At 43.3% G+C, this 18,342-nt stretch overlaps 1 protein-coding gene across 1 annotated transcript in view; it reads left to right on the plus strand.

Annotated features, from left to right (window-relative positions):
* The window catches only part of RIIAD1 (regulatory subunit of type II PKA R-subunit domain containing 1), a 73,366-nt gene that overhangs the window by 18,430 nt on the left and 36,594 nt on the right, over window positions 1-18,342 (plus strand). The window contains exons 2-3 of the mRNA XM_053695469.1: window positions 10,254-10,330; window positions 12,340-12,386. Coding sequence (XP_053551444.1) covers window positions 10,254-10,330; window positions 12,340-12,386 — 124 coding nt within the window. The remainder of the gene's footprint in view (window positions 1-10,253; window positions 10,331-12,339; window positions 12,387-18,342) is intronic.

Genomic DNA, 18,342 nt, shown 5'->3' on the forward strand with positions numbered 1-18,342 from the left:
CCATGCTGTAAGCAGGGATTGTGGTGTATAAAAACGGTTAAATCCAACAATTAGCTCCGGTTTGCTTGTTTTAAGAGCTAGAGTCTCCATATTTGCTGTGCAATACTTTCTAAGCATTATTGGGGTCCAAATTTCAGAAAAATCGGATATTGCCTTCATAGTTTTTTGAACATTCAGAAATAAAGTGTGTCATTTTATTATTTAAAGAGACAGTAACGTTTTTGTTTAAAATCGTTTTTATTGCATTGTGTGCCTGCCTAAATCTGTTTAACATGTCTGTGCCATCAGATAACCTATGTTCTGTGTGTGTAGAGACAAATGTGGTTCCCCCTTCGAGTGTTTGTGATAATTGTGCCATAGCGTCCAAACAAAATGAGGATAGCTCTGTTACATTTCATAATGTTGCCCAAGATGATTTATCTAATGAAGGTAGTGGGGATAGTTCTACATCCTCTCCTTCTGTGTCTACACCAGCTTTGCCCGCGCAGGCGACACCTAGCGCGCCAGTGCTTATTTCTATGCAACAATTAACAGCAGTAGTGGATAATTCTATAGCAAATCTTGTATCCAAACTGCCAGCATTTCAGAGAAAGCGTGATTGTTCAGCTTTAAATACAGATAAAAGGGATGAACAATCAGAGGCTGACGATGCTTTATCTATTTTACCCTCACATCAATCGGAATTGGCTGTGAGGGAAGGGCTGTCTGAGGGTGAAATTTCAGACTCAGGAAAAATTTCTCAACAGGCAGAACCTGATATAGTAGCATTTAAGTTTAAGCTAGAACATCTCCGCGCTTTGCTAAAGGAGGTATTAGCTACTCTGGATGACTGTGATTCTATGGTAGTACCAGAGAAGTTGTGCAAATTGGACAAATTTTTAGAGGTCCCAGTGCACGACAACGCTTTTCCAATACCCAAAAGGGTAGCGAACATAGTGGAAAAGGAGTGGGAGAAGCCAGGTGTACCCTTTGCCCCACCTCCTATATTTAAGAAAATGTTTCCCATAGTAGACCCTAGAAGGGACGCATGGCAGACGGTCCCGAAGGTTGAGGGAGCTGTTTCAACACTAGCGAAGCGCACCACTATTCCTATAGAGGACAGCTGCGCTTTCAAAGTTTCTATGGATAAAAAATTGGAAGGATTGCTTAAAAATATTTTTGTTCAGCAAGGGTTCATCCTTCAACCAGCTACGTGTGTTATTACTGTCACTTCAGCGGCGTCGTTTTGGTTCGAGGAACTAGAAAGGTCGCTCCAGAAAGAGACTTCCTATGAAGAACTCATGGACAGAATTCACGCATTAAAATTAGCTAATTCCTTTATATTGGATGCCGCCTTTCAAATAACGAAATTGGCGGCGAAAAACTCAGGTTTTGCTATAGTAGCGTGGAGGGCGCTTTGGCTGAAATCCTGGTCGGCAGATGTGTCGTCCAAGACTAAGTTACTTAATATTCCTTTCAAGGGTAAGACCCTTTTTGGGCCGGAATTGAAGGAAAGTATTTCAGACATCACTGGGGGTAAGGGCCATGCCCTCCCACAGGATAGGCCTTTTAAGGCTAAGAACAAGTCTAATTTTCGTTCCTTTCGCAATTTCAGGAACGGACCAGCTAATAACTCCACTGCCGCTAGACAAGAAGGTAACGCGGCCCAGCCCAAACCCGCTTGGAAGCCCATGCAAGGCTGGAACAAGGGTAAACAGACCAAGAAACCTGCTGCTGCTACCAAGACAGCATGAAGGGGTAGCCCCGATCCAGGACCGGATCTGGTAGGGGGCAGACTATCTCTCTTCGCTCAGGCTTGGGCAAGAGATGTTCCGGATCCCTGGGCACTAGAGATAGTCTCCAAGGGATACCTGCTAGAGTTCAAGGGACTTCCTCCAAGGGGAAGGTTCCACCTGTCTCGCTTATCTTCAGACCAGATAAAGAAACAGGCATTCTTACATTGTGTAAGAGACCTATCAAAGATGGGAGTGATAAACCCAGTCCCCTCCGGGGAACAAGGTCTAGGTTTTTACTCAGACCTGTTTGTGGTTCCCAAAAAAGAGGGAACTTTCAGGCCAATTCTGGATTTAAAGATATTAAACAAGTTCCTCAGTGTTCCATCCTTCAAAATGGAAACCATTCGGACAATCTTGCCGACAATCCAGCAGGGTCAATATTTGACTACCGTGGATCTAAAGGATGCGTATCTGCATATTCCAATCCACAAAACTCATCATCAGTTCCTGAGGTTCGCCTTTCTGGACAAACATTACCAGTTCGTGGCTCTTCCATTCGGTTTAGCCACCGCTCCCAGAATTTTCACAAAGGTGCTAGGGTCCCTTCTAGCGGTCCGAGGGGCATCGCTGTAGCACCTTATCTAGACGACATCCTAATCCAAGCGTCGTCTCTTTCCAAAGCAAGGGCCCACACAGACATTGTGTTGGCTTTTCTCAGATCTCACGGGTGGAAGGTGAACATAGAAAAGAGTTCACTGTCACCGTCCACAAGGGTTCCTTTTCTGGGAACAATAATAGATTCTGTGGAAATGAAGATCTTCCTGACAGAAGTCAGAAAGCTAAAGCTTCTAAACGTTTGTCGAGTTCTTCATTCTATTCCTCAACCCTCCATAGCTCAGTGCATGGAAGTAATAGGACTAATGGTCGCAGCAATGGACGTGGTTCCTTTTGCTCGAATTCATCTAAGACCATTACAGCTGTGCATGCTCAATCAGTGGAATGGGGACTATACAGACTTGTCTCCCCAAATTCAAGTAGACCAGGTAACCAGGGACTCACTTCTCTGGTGGTTGACCCAGGATCACCTGTCTCAGGGAATGAGTTTCCGCAGACCGGAGTGGGTCATCGTCACGACTGACGCCAGCCTCTTGGGGTGGCGCGCGGTCTGGGACTCCCTGAAAGCTCAGGGCCTATGGTCTCGGGAAGAGTCGCTTCTCCCGATAAACATTTTGGAACTAAGAGCAATATTCTATGCGCTCCTGGCTTGGCCTCAGCTAGCGGAAGCCAGGTTCATAAGATTTCAGTCGGACAACATTGCGTACATCAATCATCAGGGGGGAACAAAGAGTTCCCTAGCGATGAAGGAAGTAACCAAGATTATCCAATGGGCAGAGAATCACTCCTGCCATCTATCTGCTATTCACATCCCAGGAGTAGACAACTGGGAGGCGGACTATTTGAGTCGTCAGACTTTCCATCCGGGGGAGTGGGAACTCCACCCGGAGGTCTTTGCTCAGTTAACCCAATTATGGGGCATTCCAGACATGGATCTAATGGCGTCCCGTCAGAACTTCAAGATTCCTTGCTACGGGTCCAGATCCTTAGTCTCGCTGAGAGATGGACCACTTAGTAGCCTGGATCCCTATTGCTAAAGAGGGGAGAAGCTGCTTTCCATAGTATTCTATATGAGTCTCGCAAATATAGAATAATCTCCCTTAGCTGCAGTACAGCTAGGATACCATTCTGCCCACAAAAACGAGTCAACGCTGCGATTGAGGGTCAAACAAGAACTCAGGACTGGGATGCCCAGTCTGCTTTTTATTAAGGTTACATGCACACAGGGCACTCCCAGGGGGAGAGGGGGGGAAGCACAAAATCCCCCATCACACATTTAGATAGAGAGCACTGTCCTTTGACAGGCCACAATAGGATTACAGTACTTAAGATAACAAGTTTACAAGTTCATCTTATCAATTAGCAGTCTGGCTCCAGAGGTGATTAGACAATGGGATTGGTTATCCCTAAACTTAGAGCTGAGGCCAGCAAATGTGTATTTAGGCAATAGTTTCTAAAAGCTGAAAAAAAAGAGTTAACTCTTTATGAAATGATACTTGTTACGGTTTTCTTGGAGCCCTTCTTAGGCGCTGGCTTGCTGGTTCAGGCATTGCTGCTGGGAAATAAGCTCTTCACATCAAAATAACTAATGCTTCTGTAACAGTGCTCCCTTTCCGTGGAACACTCTGGCAGACACGGTCTGATCCCTTTTCGGGGCAGACTAAGGCTGTCCAGACTGCTGGTTATGCAGGGCTGAGGTCGGTTTGTCTGGACAACCCGTCGGCGTTGCCATTCTGTTTCCCAGGTCTGTAAGTAATGGTGAAATTGAAGGGTTGCAACGATAAGCTCCAACGTAATAGCCTGCCGTTATCTCCAGAGACCCGCTTCAGCCACACCAACGGGTTATGGTCGGTGACCAGAGTGAACTCCTGACCATATAAATAGGGAGTCAATTTCTTTAATGCCCACACCAAAGCCAAACACTCCTTTTCGACCGCTGCATAGCTGACTTCGCGGGGCAGGAGCTTCCGGCTGATGTAGGCAACTGGATGCTCCCCTCCATCTTCGCCTACTTGGCTGAGGACAGCTCCCAGCCCGAACATGGAAGCATCTGTATGGACGATAAAACGTTTGTTAAGGGCTGGGGCCGCCAAGACAGGAGCGTTAATTAGAGCATTTTTGAGAGCCTGGAAAGCCGTTTCACAGTGGGGGGACCACAGGACCTGTCGAGGTAAGTTCTTCTTGGTCAAGTCAGTCAGGGGTTTGGCAAGTGTGCTGTAGTCTGGTACGAACCGTCTATAGTACCCTGCCGTGCCCAGGAAGGCTAGGACCTGAGTCTTAGTGATGGGGGTGGGCCAATTGGCGACAGCTTCTATTTTGGCCGGCTCTGCTCGCTGCTTTCCACACCCCACCCGGTGACCCAGGTACTGTACCTCGGCCATCCCAAAGTGGCATTTTTCTGGCTTCAGAGTCAGGCCAGCAGCCCGGATCTGATCCAGAACCATTCCCACATGAGCTAAGTGGTCCTCCCAGGACTCACTGTGGATCGCTATGTCGTCCAGGTAGGCGCAAGCAAAACTCTGGAAGCCATCCAGGAGCCTATCCACCAAGCGCTGGAATGTAGCTGGGGCATTCTTCATCCCAAACGGCATTACCCTAAACTGATATAAGCCGAATGGGGTGACGAATGCCGACTTGGGGATAGCCTCCGGGGCCAGGGGAATCTGCCAGTAACCTTTGCAGAGGTCAATAGTGGTCAGGTAATTTCCCCTGGCTATACGATCGAGTAGCTCGTCTACACTGGGCATAGGGTAAGCGTCCGTCACGGTATTTTCATTGAGCCTCCGATAGTCTACGCAGAACCGGGTGGTCCCATCTTTCTTGGGCACCAAGACAACTGGGGAGGCCCATGGACTATCGGAGGGCTCAATTACCCTGAGCTGGAGCATCTCATCGATCTCCTTCTTCATTCCTGTCCTAACTGCTTCGGGGATTCGGTACGGAGCCTGGCGCAAGGGAGCTTGTCCCGGAGTATCTACCTGGTGGGTGGTTAAAGTAGTGTACCCTGGCTTCGGGGAGAAGGTGAGGTGTTTGGACTGGAGGAGTTGGTTGAGCTGCTCCCTTTCAGTGGGGCTAAGTCGGTCCCCTATCTGAACCTGCGCCACTATACCTGTGGGGAGACTCTTTTCTAATAGGTCTGGAATGGGTAAACTGTCGGGGTCTTCCTGAGGGGAACAACATACGGCCGTCACGTTCTCTGGTCGCTCAAAATATTCCTTGAGCATGTTTACATGGAATGTCTTTCTAAGATTGTTGTCATGGCAGCTAGCTATCACATAAGTGGTGTCTCCCCTTTTCTCTACGATCTGGTAGGGACCCTGCCAGGACGCCTGCAATTTGTCTGTCTTCACCGGCTTAAGTACTAACACCTTTTGTCCTATGGTGAAGATTCTCTTTCGGGCCCCCCGATCGTACCATACTTTCTGTCTTCTCTGGGCCAACTGGAGATTAGCCCGCACGGATTTGGCTAATTGCTCCATTCGGTCCCTGAGTTCCAGCACGTATGGCACAATGGGGACACCGTCAGCCTCCATCTCTCCCTCCCAGTGCTCCCGGATCAGGTTTAGGGGTCCCCGTACCTTTCTTCCGTAGAGCAACTCGAAGGGAGAGAACCCTGTCGTTTCCTGGGGCACCTCCCGATAAGCAAATAGGAGGTGCGGCAGGAAGCGTTCCCAGTCTCGGTACTCCTGAGTGAACGTCTTGAGCATTTGCTTGAGGGTCCCATTGAACCTCTCACACAGCCCTTTCGTCTGGGGGTGGTATGGGCAGCTCAGGAGGGACTTAATTTTGCAAACCTGCCAGAGTTGTTGGGTTAATTCAGCCGTAAATTGGGTGCCTCGGTCGGATAGGATTTCCTTTGGAAATCCTACCCGGGAGAACACCTGTACTAGTGCATTCGCTACCGTATCCGCTTGTATGTTGGATAGGGCGACAGCCTCTGGGTACCTGGTAGCGTAGTCCACTACGGTAAGAATGTAGCGCTTACCGGAGGGACTAGGGGTAGCCAGTGGTCCCACTAGGTCAATAGCAACCCGGCTGAAGGGTTCCTCTACAATGGGCATATTTACTAGCTGGGCTTTAGGGTGATCGCCTCGCCTTCCTACTCGTTGACACACATCGCAGGTGTTACAGTAAGTTCTAACGTCAGCGTGCACCCCTGGCCAAAAGAACGTGTGAGTAATGCGGTGTAGGGTACGGGTTACGGCTAGGTGGCCTGCTAAGGGGATGTCGTGGCCTATTTTGAGGATTTCTTGACAGTATTTGTGGGGCACTACCAGCTGTCGCCTACGCTGTCCCCTTTTCTCTGTCCAGCGGTATAGTTTCCCTTTTTCCCATAAGAATGTTTCGTTATCTGCCCCGCCCCCTCCGGTCTCTGCTCGTTCCCAGTACTTTTGTAAGGTCGGGTCAGTCTTAGACTCTGCCTCGAAAGCATCTGGGGTGTCCCAGGGTATGGGGCCTAACCTGTCAGGCAAGGTCGGGGTAGGTCTTACCTGTGTCTCCCGCACTGGTGAGAGCTCTCGCTCCGTCCGGGCTTGGGCCCGTATAGTCACTGGGTCCGCCTCGTTGTTGCATACTGGAGCATAAGCAGAAGTCATGGGGCCCAAATCGTTGCCCAGTAGTACTTCGGCAGGTAAATTATCCATTAGGCCCACGTTCACAGCCCCCTTTCCCACTCCCCAATCAAGATGCACTTTAGCTGTTGGAATTTTGTACACAACCCCCCCCGCCACTCTAACGGCCACAGTCTGTCTGGATCGCTTGTGCTCTGGCACCAAATGACTCTGTACCAGCGTGATAGTAGCCCCTGTGTCTCGCAATCCCTCGGTAGATCGCCCCTCGAGCCATACCCTCTGCCGATGGTGCTGGCGGTTATCTGAGGCAGCATATACAGGGTCTGCCTCGTGAAGCGGCCCCACATATCCCTCCATAGGGGCCTCTTGGTTAACACAGAGGGCCCGGGCCGGACAATAGGACCCAGAGGGGTAATTGTAATTCCTGGGTGTCTGGTGCATATTAAGGGGGCAGCTAGCCATGAAATGCCCTGGTCGCTTGCATCGGTGGCAAGTCGGTCTGGGACGCTCAGAGCTGTTATTGGGTGGTCCTGAGTGTCGGACGGGCCCTGTGGGCACCGGGGCTCGGAATTCAGCACGAGGGGGTGCACGGTAAACCTCTCTGGGTTCGACCCGTGCTGGAGCTCGGTAGTTCATGGGTTCGTGAAGACGGGAGTCATAATGTTCATCGGCCAATTTGGCTGCTTCTTCTAAGGTAGAAGGCCGCCTGTCTCGCAGCCATTCCTTCCCTTGCTGTTCCATGCCATTATAAAAATGTTCTAAGAGAAACAATTGTAAAATTTCCTCCCCAGTCACCGCTTTACTTCCGCTCAGCCAGTGATTTGCCGCTCTCCGCATTCGGTGCGCCCATTCTATATGGGTATCGTTAGGCTTCTTTTCCGTGCCCCGAAACTGTCGGCGATACGTGTCCGGAGTTACAGCGTACCGTCGCAACAGTGTCTCCTTAACTAGCTCATACTGTGTCATTTCCTCAGCACCCAGAGTACGAAAGGCTTCCAGGGCTCGCCCGGATAGTTTCCCAGACAATATCGTGGGCCACTCTCTGTTGGGAATCTGGTGCAGGGCACATTGCCTTTCGAAGTCCGCCAAATATTCATCAATCCCTGTCTCGCTCTCTAGAAAGGGTCGAAATGCCGCATAGGGTATCTTGGGCCTCCCAGCATTTTCGACAGGGATGATTACCTGCGGGGCTTCAGCATTGCGGTGTGCGTTCGCTAGGTTGAGTTCGTGGGCTCGAGTCTCTCGTATATCCTCGTCCGCCTCCGCCATCAACTGCTGTACCAATTCCATGGAGGGGTTCGGCCCGTATAATGAGAGCCTTTCCCGAACAATCCTGGTTTTTTCGTCACTAATCGTGGTCGGTGTTTCCGCCATTGTGAAGCTCTGATCCAGTTCGGTCAATTCTGCGATCAGCTCTCTCCTCGGCCGGTTGCTGGCGTACCCCCCTCTGCTTTCAAGTAAATCCTTTAGGGTTGTACGCTTCAATTTTTCGTAAGCGCTCTCCATCCGTTCTGTACCTCTCCTAGGAAATCCAGGAAAATCCCGCCGCTGCCGCCAAATGTTACGGTTACCCTTAGTCTCGCTGAGAGATGGACCGCTTAGTAGCCTGGATGGACTTGGTATGCAGACCTGGTGAATATGTCATCGGCTCCACCATGGAAGCTACCTTTGAGACAGGATCTTCTAGTACAAGGTCCATTCGAACTTCCAAATCTAGTTTCTCTGCAGCTGACTGCTTGGAAATTGAACGCTTGATTTTATCCAAGCGTGGGTTTTCGAATTCTGTGATAGATACTCTGGTCCAAGCCAGAAAACCTGTGACTAGAAACATTTACCATAAAATATGGAAAAAATATATCTGCTGGTGTGAATCCAAGGGATTCTCCTGGAGTAAGATTAAAATTCCAAAGATTCTCTCCTTTCTCCAAGAAGGTTTGGATAAAGGGTTGTCAGCTAGTTCTCTAAAAGGACAGATTTCTGCTTTATCTGTCTTGTTACACAAACGACTGGCAGCTGTGCCAGATGTACAAGCTTTTGTTCAGGCTTTGGTTAGAATCAAGCCTGTTTACAGACCCATGACTCCTCCTTGGAGTCTAAATTTAGTTCTTTCAGTTCTTCAAGGGGTTCCGTTTGAACCTTTACATTCCATAGATATTAAGTTATTATCTTGGAAAGTTCTGTTTTTTGTTGCTATTTCTTCTGCTAGAAGAGTTTCTGAATTATCTGCTTTGCAATGTAATCCACCCTATCTGGTTTTCCATTCAGAATAGGTTGTTTTGCGTACTAAGCCTGGTTTTCTTCCAAAAGTTGTTTCCAACAAGAATATTAACCAGGAAATAGTTGTTCCTTCTCTGTGTCCGAATCCAGTTTCAAAGAAGGAACGTTTATTACACAATTTAGATGTTGTTCGTGCTTTAAAGTTCTACTTAGAAGCAACAAAAGATTTTAGACAAACCTCATCTTTGTTTGTCGTTTACTCTGGTAAGAGGAGAGGTCAAAAAGCTACTGCTACCTCTCCCTCTTTCTGGCTGAAAAGCATTATCCGATTGGCTTATGAGACTGCCGGACGGCAACCTCCTGACCGAATCACAGCTCACTTTACTAGGGCTGTGGCTTCCACTTGGGCCTACAAGAACGAGGCTTCTGTTGATCAGATATGTAAGGCAGCGACTTGGTCCTCTCTGCACACTTTTGCAAAATTCTACAAATTTGATACATTACTTATGCTTCTTCGGAGGCTATTTTTGGGAGAAAGGTTTTGCAAGCCGTTGTGCCTTCCATTTAGGTAACCTGATTTGCTCCCTCCCTTCATCCGTGTCCTAAAGCTTTGGTATTGGTTTCCACAAGTAATGGATGACGCCGTGGACCGGACACACCAATGTTGGAGAAAACAGAATTTATGCTTACCTGATAAATTACTTTCTCCAACGGTGTGTCCGGTCCACGGCCCGCCCTGGTTTCCTAATCAGGTTGAAAATGTTTTTCTTTATACACTACAGTCACCACGGCACCCTATAGTTTCTCCTTTTTCTCCTAACCGTCGGTCGAATGACTGGGGGGCGGAGCCAGAGGGGGAGCTATATGGACAGCTCTTGCTGTGTGCTCTCCTTGCCTTTCCCTGTGGGGGAGAATATTTCCCACAAGTAATGGATGACGCCGTGGACCGGACACACCGTTGGAGAAAGTAATTTATCAGGTAAGCATAAATTGTGTTTTCCTTAATAGTAATATATTTCAGTTTTGTGGTACGACATAAATAAAACCCCATCTCTGAGGACCTCTTATTTTGGTTTGAGTGTGGATCCTAGGATCTCACCCACTATTAGTGACTCTTATGTTTTTATTTCTGCAGATTGAAACACAGATCAGTAATGAGCGATATCTAAGAAGTCATGGTGAGGTAGACTTTCTGCTGTCTGGATTTATACGGTAATAAAACCAGTACATATCTTTATGAAGAGATTATTTTAATGAACAGTACCTAGCAAACAGTGGCCCTCAGTCTAATTAATCAGAAATGCTGTGGGGAAAATGTCATATGCAAGCTCAAATTATTATTATATATATTTTTTTTGCTTTCCTTTCCAAGCCAAGCTATTCCATTAGCAGTTTGAATTAGTAAACACTCTCAAATGACATATACAATATACAGGGAAAATATTGTTAAACATGTAATAATAAATAATAAACAGGTACTTCACAAAGGTTTGTGCATGCATTTCTGCCGAGCTTAGTGAAAGGAAAGGATACAAGGCCAATGACAGCCAATTGATTCAATGCTGATATTGACTGCAGGTTTTTGCACTTGACCAATAAAATTAATGTAACGTAATTAATTTTACATTATTTTGTTTAATTGTATAATTCATAGTTTTTAAAATGGTCCACATTTTTTTAATTGCAATAATAAAAAATAAATAAATAACATTTTTATCTCAGTATCTAAGGTGTGTATTTTATTTTTTATTTTCTTTATTAACTTTTTGTATTGAATGTAAAAAAATAAATAAATACAAGAGCATCCTTCAGATTTACATGTAGATAATAGCTGGTACAGTAAGTCCAAGCTGAAATCAGAAGATGAAATAAATAACCTTCTTAATTAACAATCTCAATTTCTAAGATGCATATATATATATATATATATATATATATATATAGATAGATAGATAAATATATACAGTATTTATTTCAATAAGACTTTCGTAACATTCACATTTTAGCAAATGGAAAACAAATGTTCTAAAATAAAATATAATACAATAAAATACAACTGTGCTGTATATGTTACCTTAAATGTCTAAACCCACATTCCATAATATCATTAGTCAACATACTCTTGTATGAAAGTCAAAACAATATTCAACCTATTACGTGTATTTTATTTGTATTATTAAACCAGAAAACCGTTTTATTGATAAAAGGGTTATCCTAAGGCAAAAATAAAATTCTCTGATTAGTTAGAACATGTTATTTTTGCATTTAAGCCTCACTAGAAAAGAGTTAAACACATAACTAGTCACATATTATCTCTTTTTAACTAATTTTTCAATTTATTTCTATTATCAAATTGATTTAATTCCTTTGATATCCTTTGTTTAAAAGCATACCTAGGTAGATTTAGATGTAGTATTTCAACAGATGGCAGCAGTAGATTCAGACGGTCCCACCAGGGTTGGTCAGGTTCTTTAAAACAAAATGTCATGTTATCAGGGGACTGTCAGAAGATGCTTAGATACAAGTTAATCACAGAGGTAAAAAGTATATTAATATAACTGTGCTGGTTATGCAAAACTGGGGAATAGGTAATAAAGGGATTATCTATCTTTTAAAACATTAAAAATTCTGGTGTTGACTGTCCCTTTAAGGCTGAAAATAATATGAGAATCCACTAAAATAGTGGCACTAACCCCCCCCCCCGTCAGCATAATGGCTGGCCATCTCCCCAACAGTAGCTTCCCACCACCACTCTGCCCAGGCACTGCAGCAGTTCTAGGCGGCTCACTCGGTGCATGCCCATCCCCGTCCATTACACATTTGGCCCATCTATGAGACGACTATTCTCGCCCTCCAGTTGAGGCCCTGCCCACAAATCACTGGTTGGCCTCCTAGAACTGCCCTCCAAGAAGAAATTTCTGGGGTTCCCACTGTTTCTGATGGGTTGGAATGTCACTGTCAAAGTCTTTCAATGCAAAGTTTTGGTGAAGCTACTGAAAACCACATGTGTTTTTTGGGGTATGGAATGGTCTTTAATTTGAAATTCTTACAAAAAGCTATGGAAGACACTTCACACGGCTCTACTAACTGATTGGTATAGACCCCTTTAAAACAAAGCATCAACCGTGCACATATGTTTTATGTATGGGATAAAGGTCATCTGATTGCCTGTGAGCTGCATTTACAGACTTCTAACGTTGTGTATTTCATTCTATCTTTAGAGAGGTTCTTTTGAGAAGGCCGGAGAATATACGGGAATTTGCTGCAGGTATGAAATGATTTCCTCCTTGTTCTTATTATTCCTTATGTTAGCACTTAGCAGGAGGTGTGTTCTCTGCATATGGAGGCGGGAGAGACTGACAGGATCACATGATTTAATGAGGTGGACAACCATTTATACAGTACTCATTCATATCTTTCTTTCTTCTAAATGCCCACAGCCCCTATATAGACAATTTCATGAGAAATCAGTTGTTTTAATTATTACTGTCAGATTTAGCAAAATTTTGCTTAAAGGATTCCAAAACTTTGAATTTTTAGTTGTTTAAATTTTATAAAAATCGTATCTATAAACCTTCATTAGCAAAACTTACCCACTTTGAACGGAAAACGAGCGTTAGAAGATGAATAAAATATTATATGACATTTATGAAAAAACTTCATCAAAGCCAAACCCCCGTTTCTGGTGCCTTCAATGCAAAAACTATTAGCCAATCACAGCGCGATTTTGTGCATCTCATTATCGCTTGCATTCGTCACCCTGCGCATGCGCAATACTATACGGCCACTAGCGCATGTGCAGATTACCGCTTAGATGCCAGACTTACCCAAAACAAGTTATTGGCATTCAGTTGGTCTGCAGTGTAAATGGAATGTGACGTATGTAATGACGTTTCAATAAGATAGCGCATGCGCATTATGCACAAAGTCGGACATCTTGATAACTCAGGTTATCAGACACGATTCGTGAAATACAAATATGATTAGATCGGTGGGTTTGGAAATCAATAAAATTTCGGAGCAGCATAACAAGAGTACGGTAAAAATATGACACGCAAAGTTAATTACAAATATCGTTAAAATATAGGTATTGATAAGTTAAAGTTACATTTTTTTCATCGTTTAGTGTCCCTTTAAAGAGAACTATTGATACTTAGGTATTAGTTGTGCACAAACAGGAATTACATCTTCTAAAAAGGTCATGAAACCCAAAAACATTCTTTCACTTGTCAAACTTTCCAATTTATTTCTATTATCTAATTTTCTTGGTTCTCTTGTGTATCCTATGTTGAAAAGCATACCTAGGTAGGCTCAGGAGCTGGGAGCTAGCTGCTTATTGGTGGCTGCACATATATACCTCTTATCATTGGCTAAACAATGTGTTCAGGTAGCTCCCAGTAGTGCAGTGCTGCTCCTTCAATAAATGATACCAATAGAATAAAACAAAAATTGATAATAGAAGTAAATTGGAAAGTTGTTTAAAATTATAAACTCTGTCTGAATCATGAAAGAAAAAAAATGTGTTTCATGTCCCTTTAAGCTTAAACATCTATTACTCAACCATTTTCCTTTGAAAATATATTTAACGGGAAATGAAACCCACATTTTTCCTTTCATGATTTAGACAGAACATACAATTTTAAACAACTTTCCAGTTTACTTCTATTATCAAATTTGCTTCATTCTCTTAGTATCATTTGAACAGCTATGCACTACTGGTTGCTGACTGAACACATGGGTGAGCCAATGACAATCGGTATATATATGCAGCCACCAATCAGCAGCTAGAACATAGGTTCTTTGTTGCTCCAGAGCTGGCCTAGATAAAACTTTCAGCAAAGGATAACAAGATAAGGAAGCAAATTAAATAATAGAAGTAAATTGGGAAGTTTAAAATCATATTCTCTATCTGAATCATGAAATATTTTTTGGGGGGTTTCGTGTCCCTTTAACGATGTTAAATTGCTTTTTTTTTGTATATGTGATGCCATTTTCTGTGTGCAGTGCATTTTTAATCTGTACTAGTTTTATGTTCATAAAGAGAATTCAGCAAAATATAGAAATGCTGTGTTTTTATTGAGATATACAAGATTAGGAGCGGGGGATGATCTGATGCAGAATAGTAACCAGATCAATGAAATGTAAGTAAAGCTTTGAAAAAAATAAATAATGATTAATTTATGGAATTACTTTCCTTGGTAATAGCATTTTGTTACTTGAGCTCTGAATCGGATGAATATAGATGGAACTAAATAGTTAAGGAAGATAAACTGGGTGGACGCAGCTGATTTAAGTGTTTAGGCAGAGCAGATTTGTGGAATACAAAAAAGGTGGTGGGGTGGGGGTCACTCAGGGTCTAACAGCTCTACAGATTATTTTTTAATGAAAAATTTCTTTATACACATTTGAGTATTTTTTATTTAATTGAAAACATTTTATTGATAAACTTAGCACATAAAGTAATGTAAAGAAACAGGACTGATAGCTACAGTTCTGTGGCACTGAGTATATGAGAAGTGTTGCATTATAATACATATACTCCATCAGAAAGAGCACTGTGTGCGTCCATTCCTATGAGTAAACCTTTTTAATGAGAACCCTGGCTGAAATATGGTTTTGTTGTGACTGTATGAAATCCTAACCTTTTGTCTAGCCCAGTAATTCTGCACGGTGGCACTTGGGATATTTGTAATCACCAAACAAACACATAACAACAAACAACAACAGAATGGACCTACACAGACCATTCTCCACCCCCCACCTGCACCTCCTTCATCAAAAATACATGCAGAAGGCAAGTGAATGACACATTGCATAGTAAAACTGTCAAGAGGAGTAGCCGTAATAATGTGATTTTTCATGGATTAGGAAAAAGTGTCTGTCGACATTGATCCCTAAGGGGGGAAAAAAGTGTCTGAGCTCTCCCTCAGGCATGCTATTTAGTTAAATGTGCAGTTTTTAGTCCCCAAATATGTGGGTTTCTTTCTTTCAGTATGTAGCTTTCTATCCTTTTGTTTATATAGCAAATGTTCCATTTGCCCTGACATTTCCAGCCTGGTGTTAGAGAGGAGCATACAGCTGCAATATCCACCTTCTCTGTTTGTTGATAACTCAATTGGAGTCAGAGCGCATAATGCTCCTCTAAATGAATTCCTAGAAAAGATAATAAATGTCATTCTCCAGCACATAATTACAACATGGTCTATTCCTGGCTGAGGAGTCATGAGATATTCAGTGATTTTTTTGTGTGCACCAAACGAAAATTATACACCCAGCTCAGTTCCTTCGTGTTTCTATACTTTGAACCCTTATTAGGGAAATTTTAAAACCCAACTACCCATTTGTCAATCAAATAACCCTTCGCTGCAAATGAGATAATATATTGTTAGTCTGTTCGGTATTCCCCTCCCCCTCACAGTATCACTGCTTTCTTAACTCCTGCAGTGTTTCTTGGGTCTGGATCAATGTTCTTTAAAAATAAAGCAAACTATTTTTTATTCAGAGTGGCTAGACTGCTCCTGTTGAAGCATATGTAGAGAAAATATATATACTATATATAACATATATTATAAATTGTTGCTCTGTTCTTAGACTTCAGAGAAGGTCGGATGTGTTAATCTGTAATGAATTAAATTATTGTGAGAACAGCATCCTCTCTGAAATGCTGCTAGCAAAACAACATACAGGATAAATATGGGAGCAGAGTGGGTGGAAGTGAGCAGGAGACATGAGGAAGAACTGGGAACAGTTGGATAGTGGTGGGAGTACTAGGAGGGGATAGCACAAGTAGGAACTAGAGTTTAAAAAACATTGGGGGGTGGCTGATCAAATAAGCCAAAGGAAAATCCAAGGAAGGTTTGTTGGGGAGTGCGACAGGTTAGAGGGGATTAGGTAGTGTAGAAGTGGGAAATGCAGAGGGACGTTAAAGAAATGTGGACATATGTAGATGTAATAAAATGCTTGAAGAGGTCAACGTAGGAGCAGAAAATTGAGATAGTGTAGATGGGGTAGATGCAGAGAGTTTCTTTGGTAAATGTTGAGGAGAAATGCAGATGACTGAATAAGAGACAGAGACATTTTTGTGGGAGAAGAAAAGACATTGGCCAGAGAAATTATCTGAGGAATTTATGAGGTGTAGATTCAGAGAGGTGCTTAGATAACCGTGGGAGACAGAGGCAAATAGGTTATTGGGAGTCCGTTGGGTCCTGCATGAGGGGGTGATACCAAGGTAATTGGTGCATGCAGAGATGTAGGGATTTTGTTGTGTAACTCCAAGCCCAAATGGAAAAAAAATGTGTGTAGTAGTGTGTGTAGGGTTGCCAGCTTTGCTCCATAAAAGTACCAGACAACCTATAGTTACCAAGATAGGGGTGGTAGTTAGGGGTCACACAAATTATCCCCTCAAAAGCTCAACATTAGGCTCACGTTTGATTCCACCATGTATATTTTTCACCCTCTTGGTTGCTAGTAACACACAAACGCAGTAGTGATTTGATACCTTGACTGCCAGGAGCACACACACATACACAGAATTGGTTTAATAATCCACATGGCTGCCTCTAACACATATAATAGAACATTTGGGCTATATTTTGTAATGCATAGCAGCATAGAAGGTCCTTTACATTTAGATGACACTTAGGGTACTTTAACCCCTTTAAGATTTTACTGGATAGCCTTCTAAAATACTGGACTGTCCGGTTAAATACTGGACACCTAGCAACCCTAAGTGTGTGATCTAGATGGCTGGTTATGGCATAAAGCAGAGAAATGAATAGGGAGTGCATTACACAGAAACACAGATAAATGATCTGGTATATATGTAGGCCATCTATATGAGATAAAATTACTTGAAGTTTAAAACTCAATACAAAGAGGTGAATTGGGAAAATTATTATTATTATCGGTTATTTGTAGAGCGCCAACAGATTCCACAGCGCTGTAATATGATTAGAGATGGCTTGAGGGTACAAGGGCAGAACTGTGGATGGGGAAACAGTAGATGGAGAGATAACTTGGTATAAGCATAAGTGAGAAATAAATTAAAATAATTGTAGATGTCCAGAAAGATGATGCTGAGGGAGAGCCACAGGGATTTCATTGGACAATGCATGAGGGAGGTTAAAATATATGGTTAGAAGAAGATGAGATGCAGAGAAGTGATTGGGGGATGCAGAAGGCAGAGTTTAAAAATTCTGGTTGAGGGATGCAGGAGAGGGGGATGCAGATAGGTAATTGTGGGAATCCGGATCAAGAGATTTGTATACTGTGTAAGATGAGTATAGACAGATGTTAGGCTATTACAGTGTAGGAAATACTGTGAGATACGGAGTAATGCAAAATGAGAAAAGCAGAAAGGTATTGGAGTGCAAGAAAAAGTGATGTAATCAATAATTTAAGGGAGGTTAGGAGAGGGACAGTGCATAGAATTAGTGCATCCAAAGACATCCCTAGAATCATAATAGGGTGACACAGGGGAGCTACTAATAATAATTCCAATACCAAAAACTACTGCTAATGAAGTAAACTATATAAATGTGTGCGTATGCTTAGTTGTGTGACACACATGACCCTCTGCCCTAGAGATGCTTATGGATATATCACTATACTCTTCAGCACTCTATTGAGTATATTATTTAGACAGGTGCATAGGAAGAGAGCAGGTGTTGGGAATCAATAGATGTGGTTGGGGAATGAAAGAGTAGATGCAGCATAGTGGTTGAAGTTTTGGAGAATGAGGTGCAGATAAACTACAGTAGAGGAGTACAGATGGAGAGCAAGGGAGAGATGCAGAGATATATCATATGGAATTAATTAGGGTGAGATGCATAGATGAGCTTTCTGGAGTGTAGGAAGATGAGATATACATAGAGAGCTAAGGATAGAGGAGGGAGGGTAACTGTGAGGTATATGAAGAGATGGAGGAAAAAGCAGGAGAAGAGTGGTAAGATGGCTTGATGTTCATTTAATGATATGCAGTGGCATCATTGTAGAGAATAGCTTAGGGGAGTAATAGAAGCGGAGTAACAGAGTGTGAAGGAGATGGATGGGCTGAGAACTGATTCAGGTTTGCAGAGTGTGGACTGGTGGGACCTTATACATATTGGATTGGTCAACTCCTTACATATTAAATTATATAAATCCAGCCACATATATAAAAAAATGTTGTTTCATAAGGTCCAGGTACAAAAATGACGTTGTTTCAAGCTCAACAGCCCTTAAAG

Source organism: Bombina bombina, chromosome 1 (genome assembly GCF_027579735.1).
Source record: "Bombina bombina isolate aBomBom1 chromosome 1, aBomBom1.pri, whole genome shotgun sequence".
In the NCBI taxonomy this organism is placed as follows: Eukaryota; Metazoa; Chordata; class Amphibia; order Anura; family Bombinatoridae; genus Bombina; species Bombina bombina.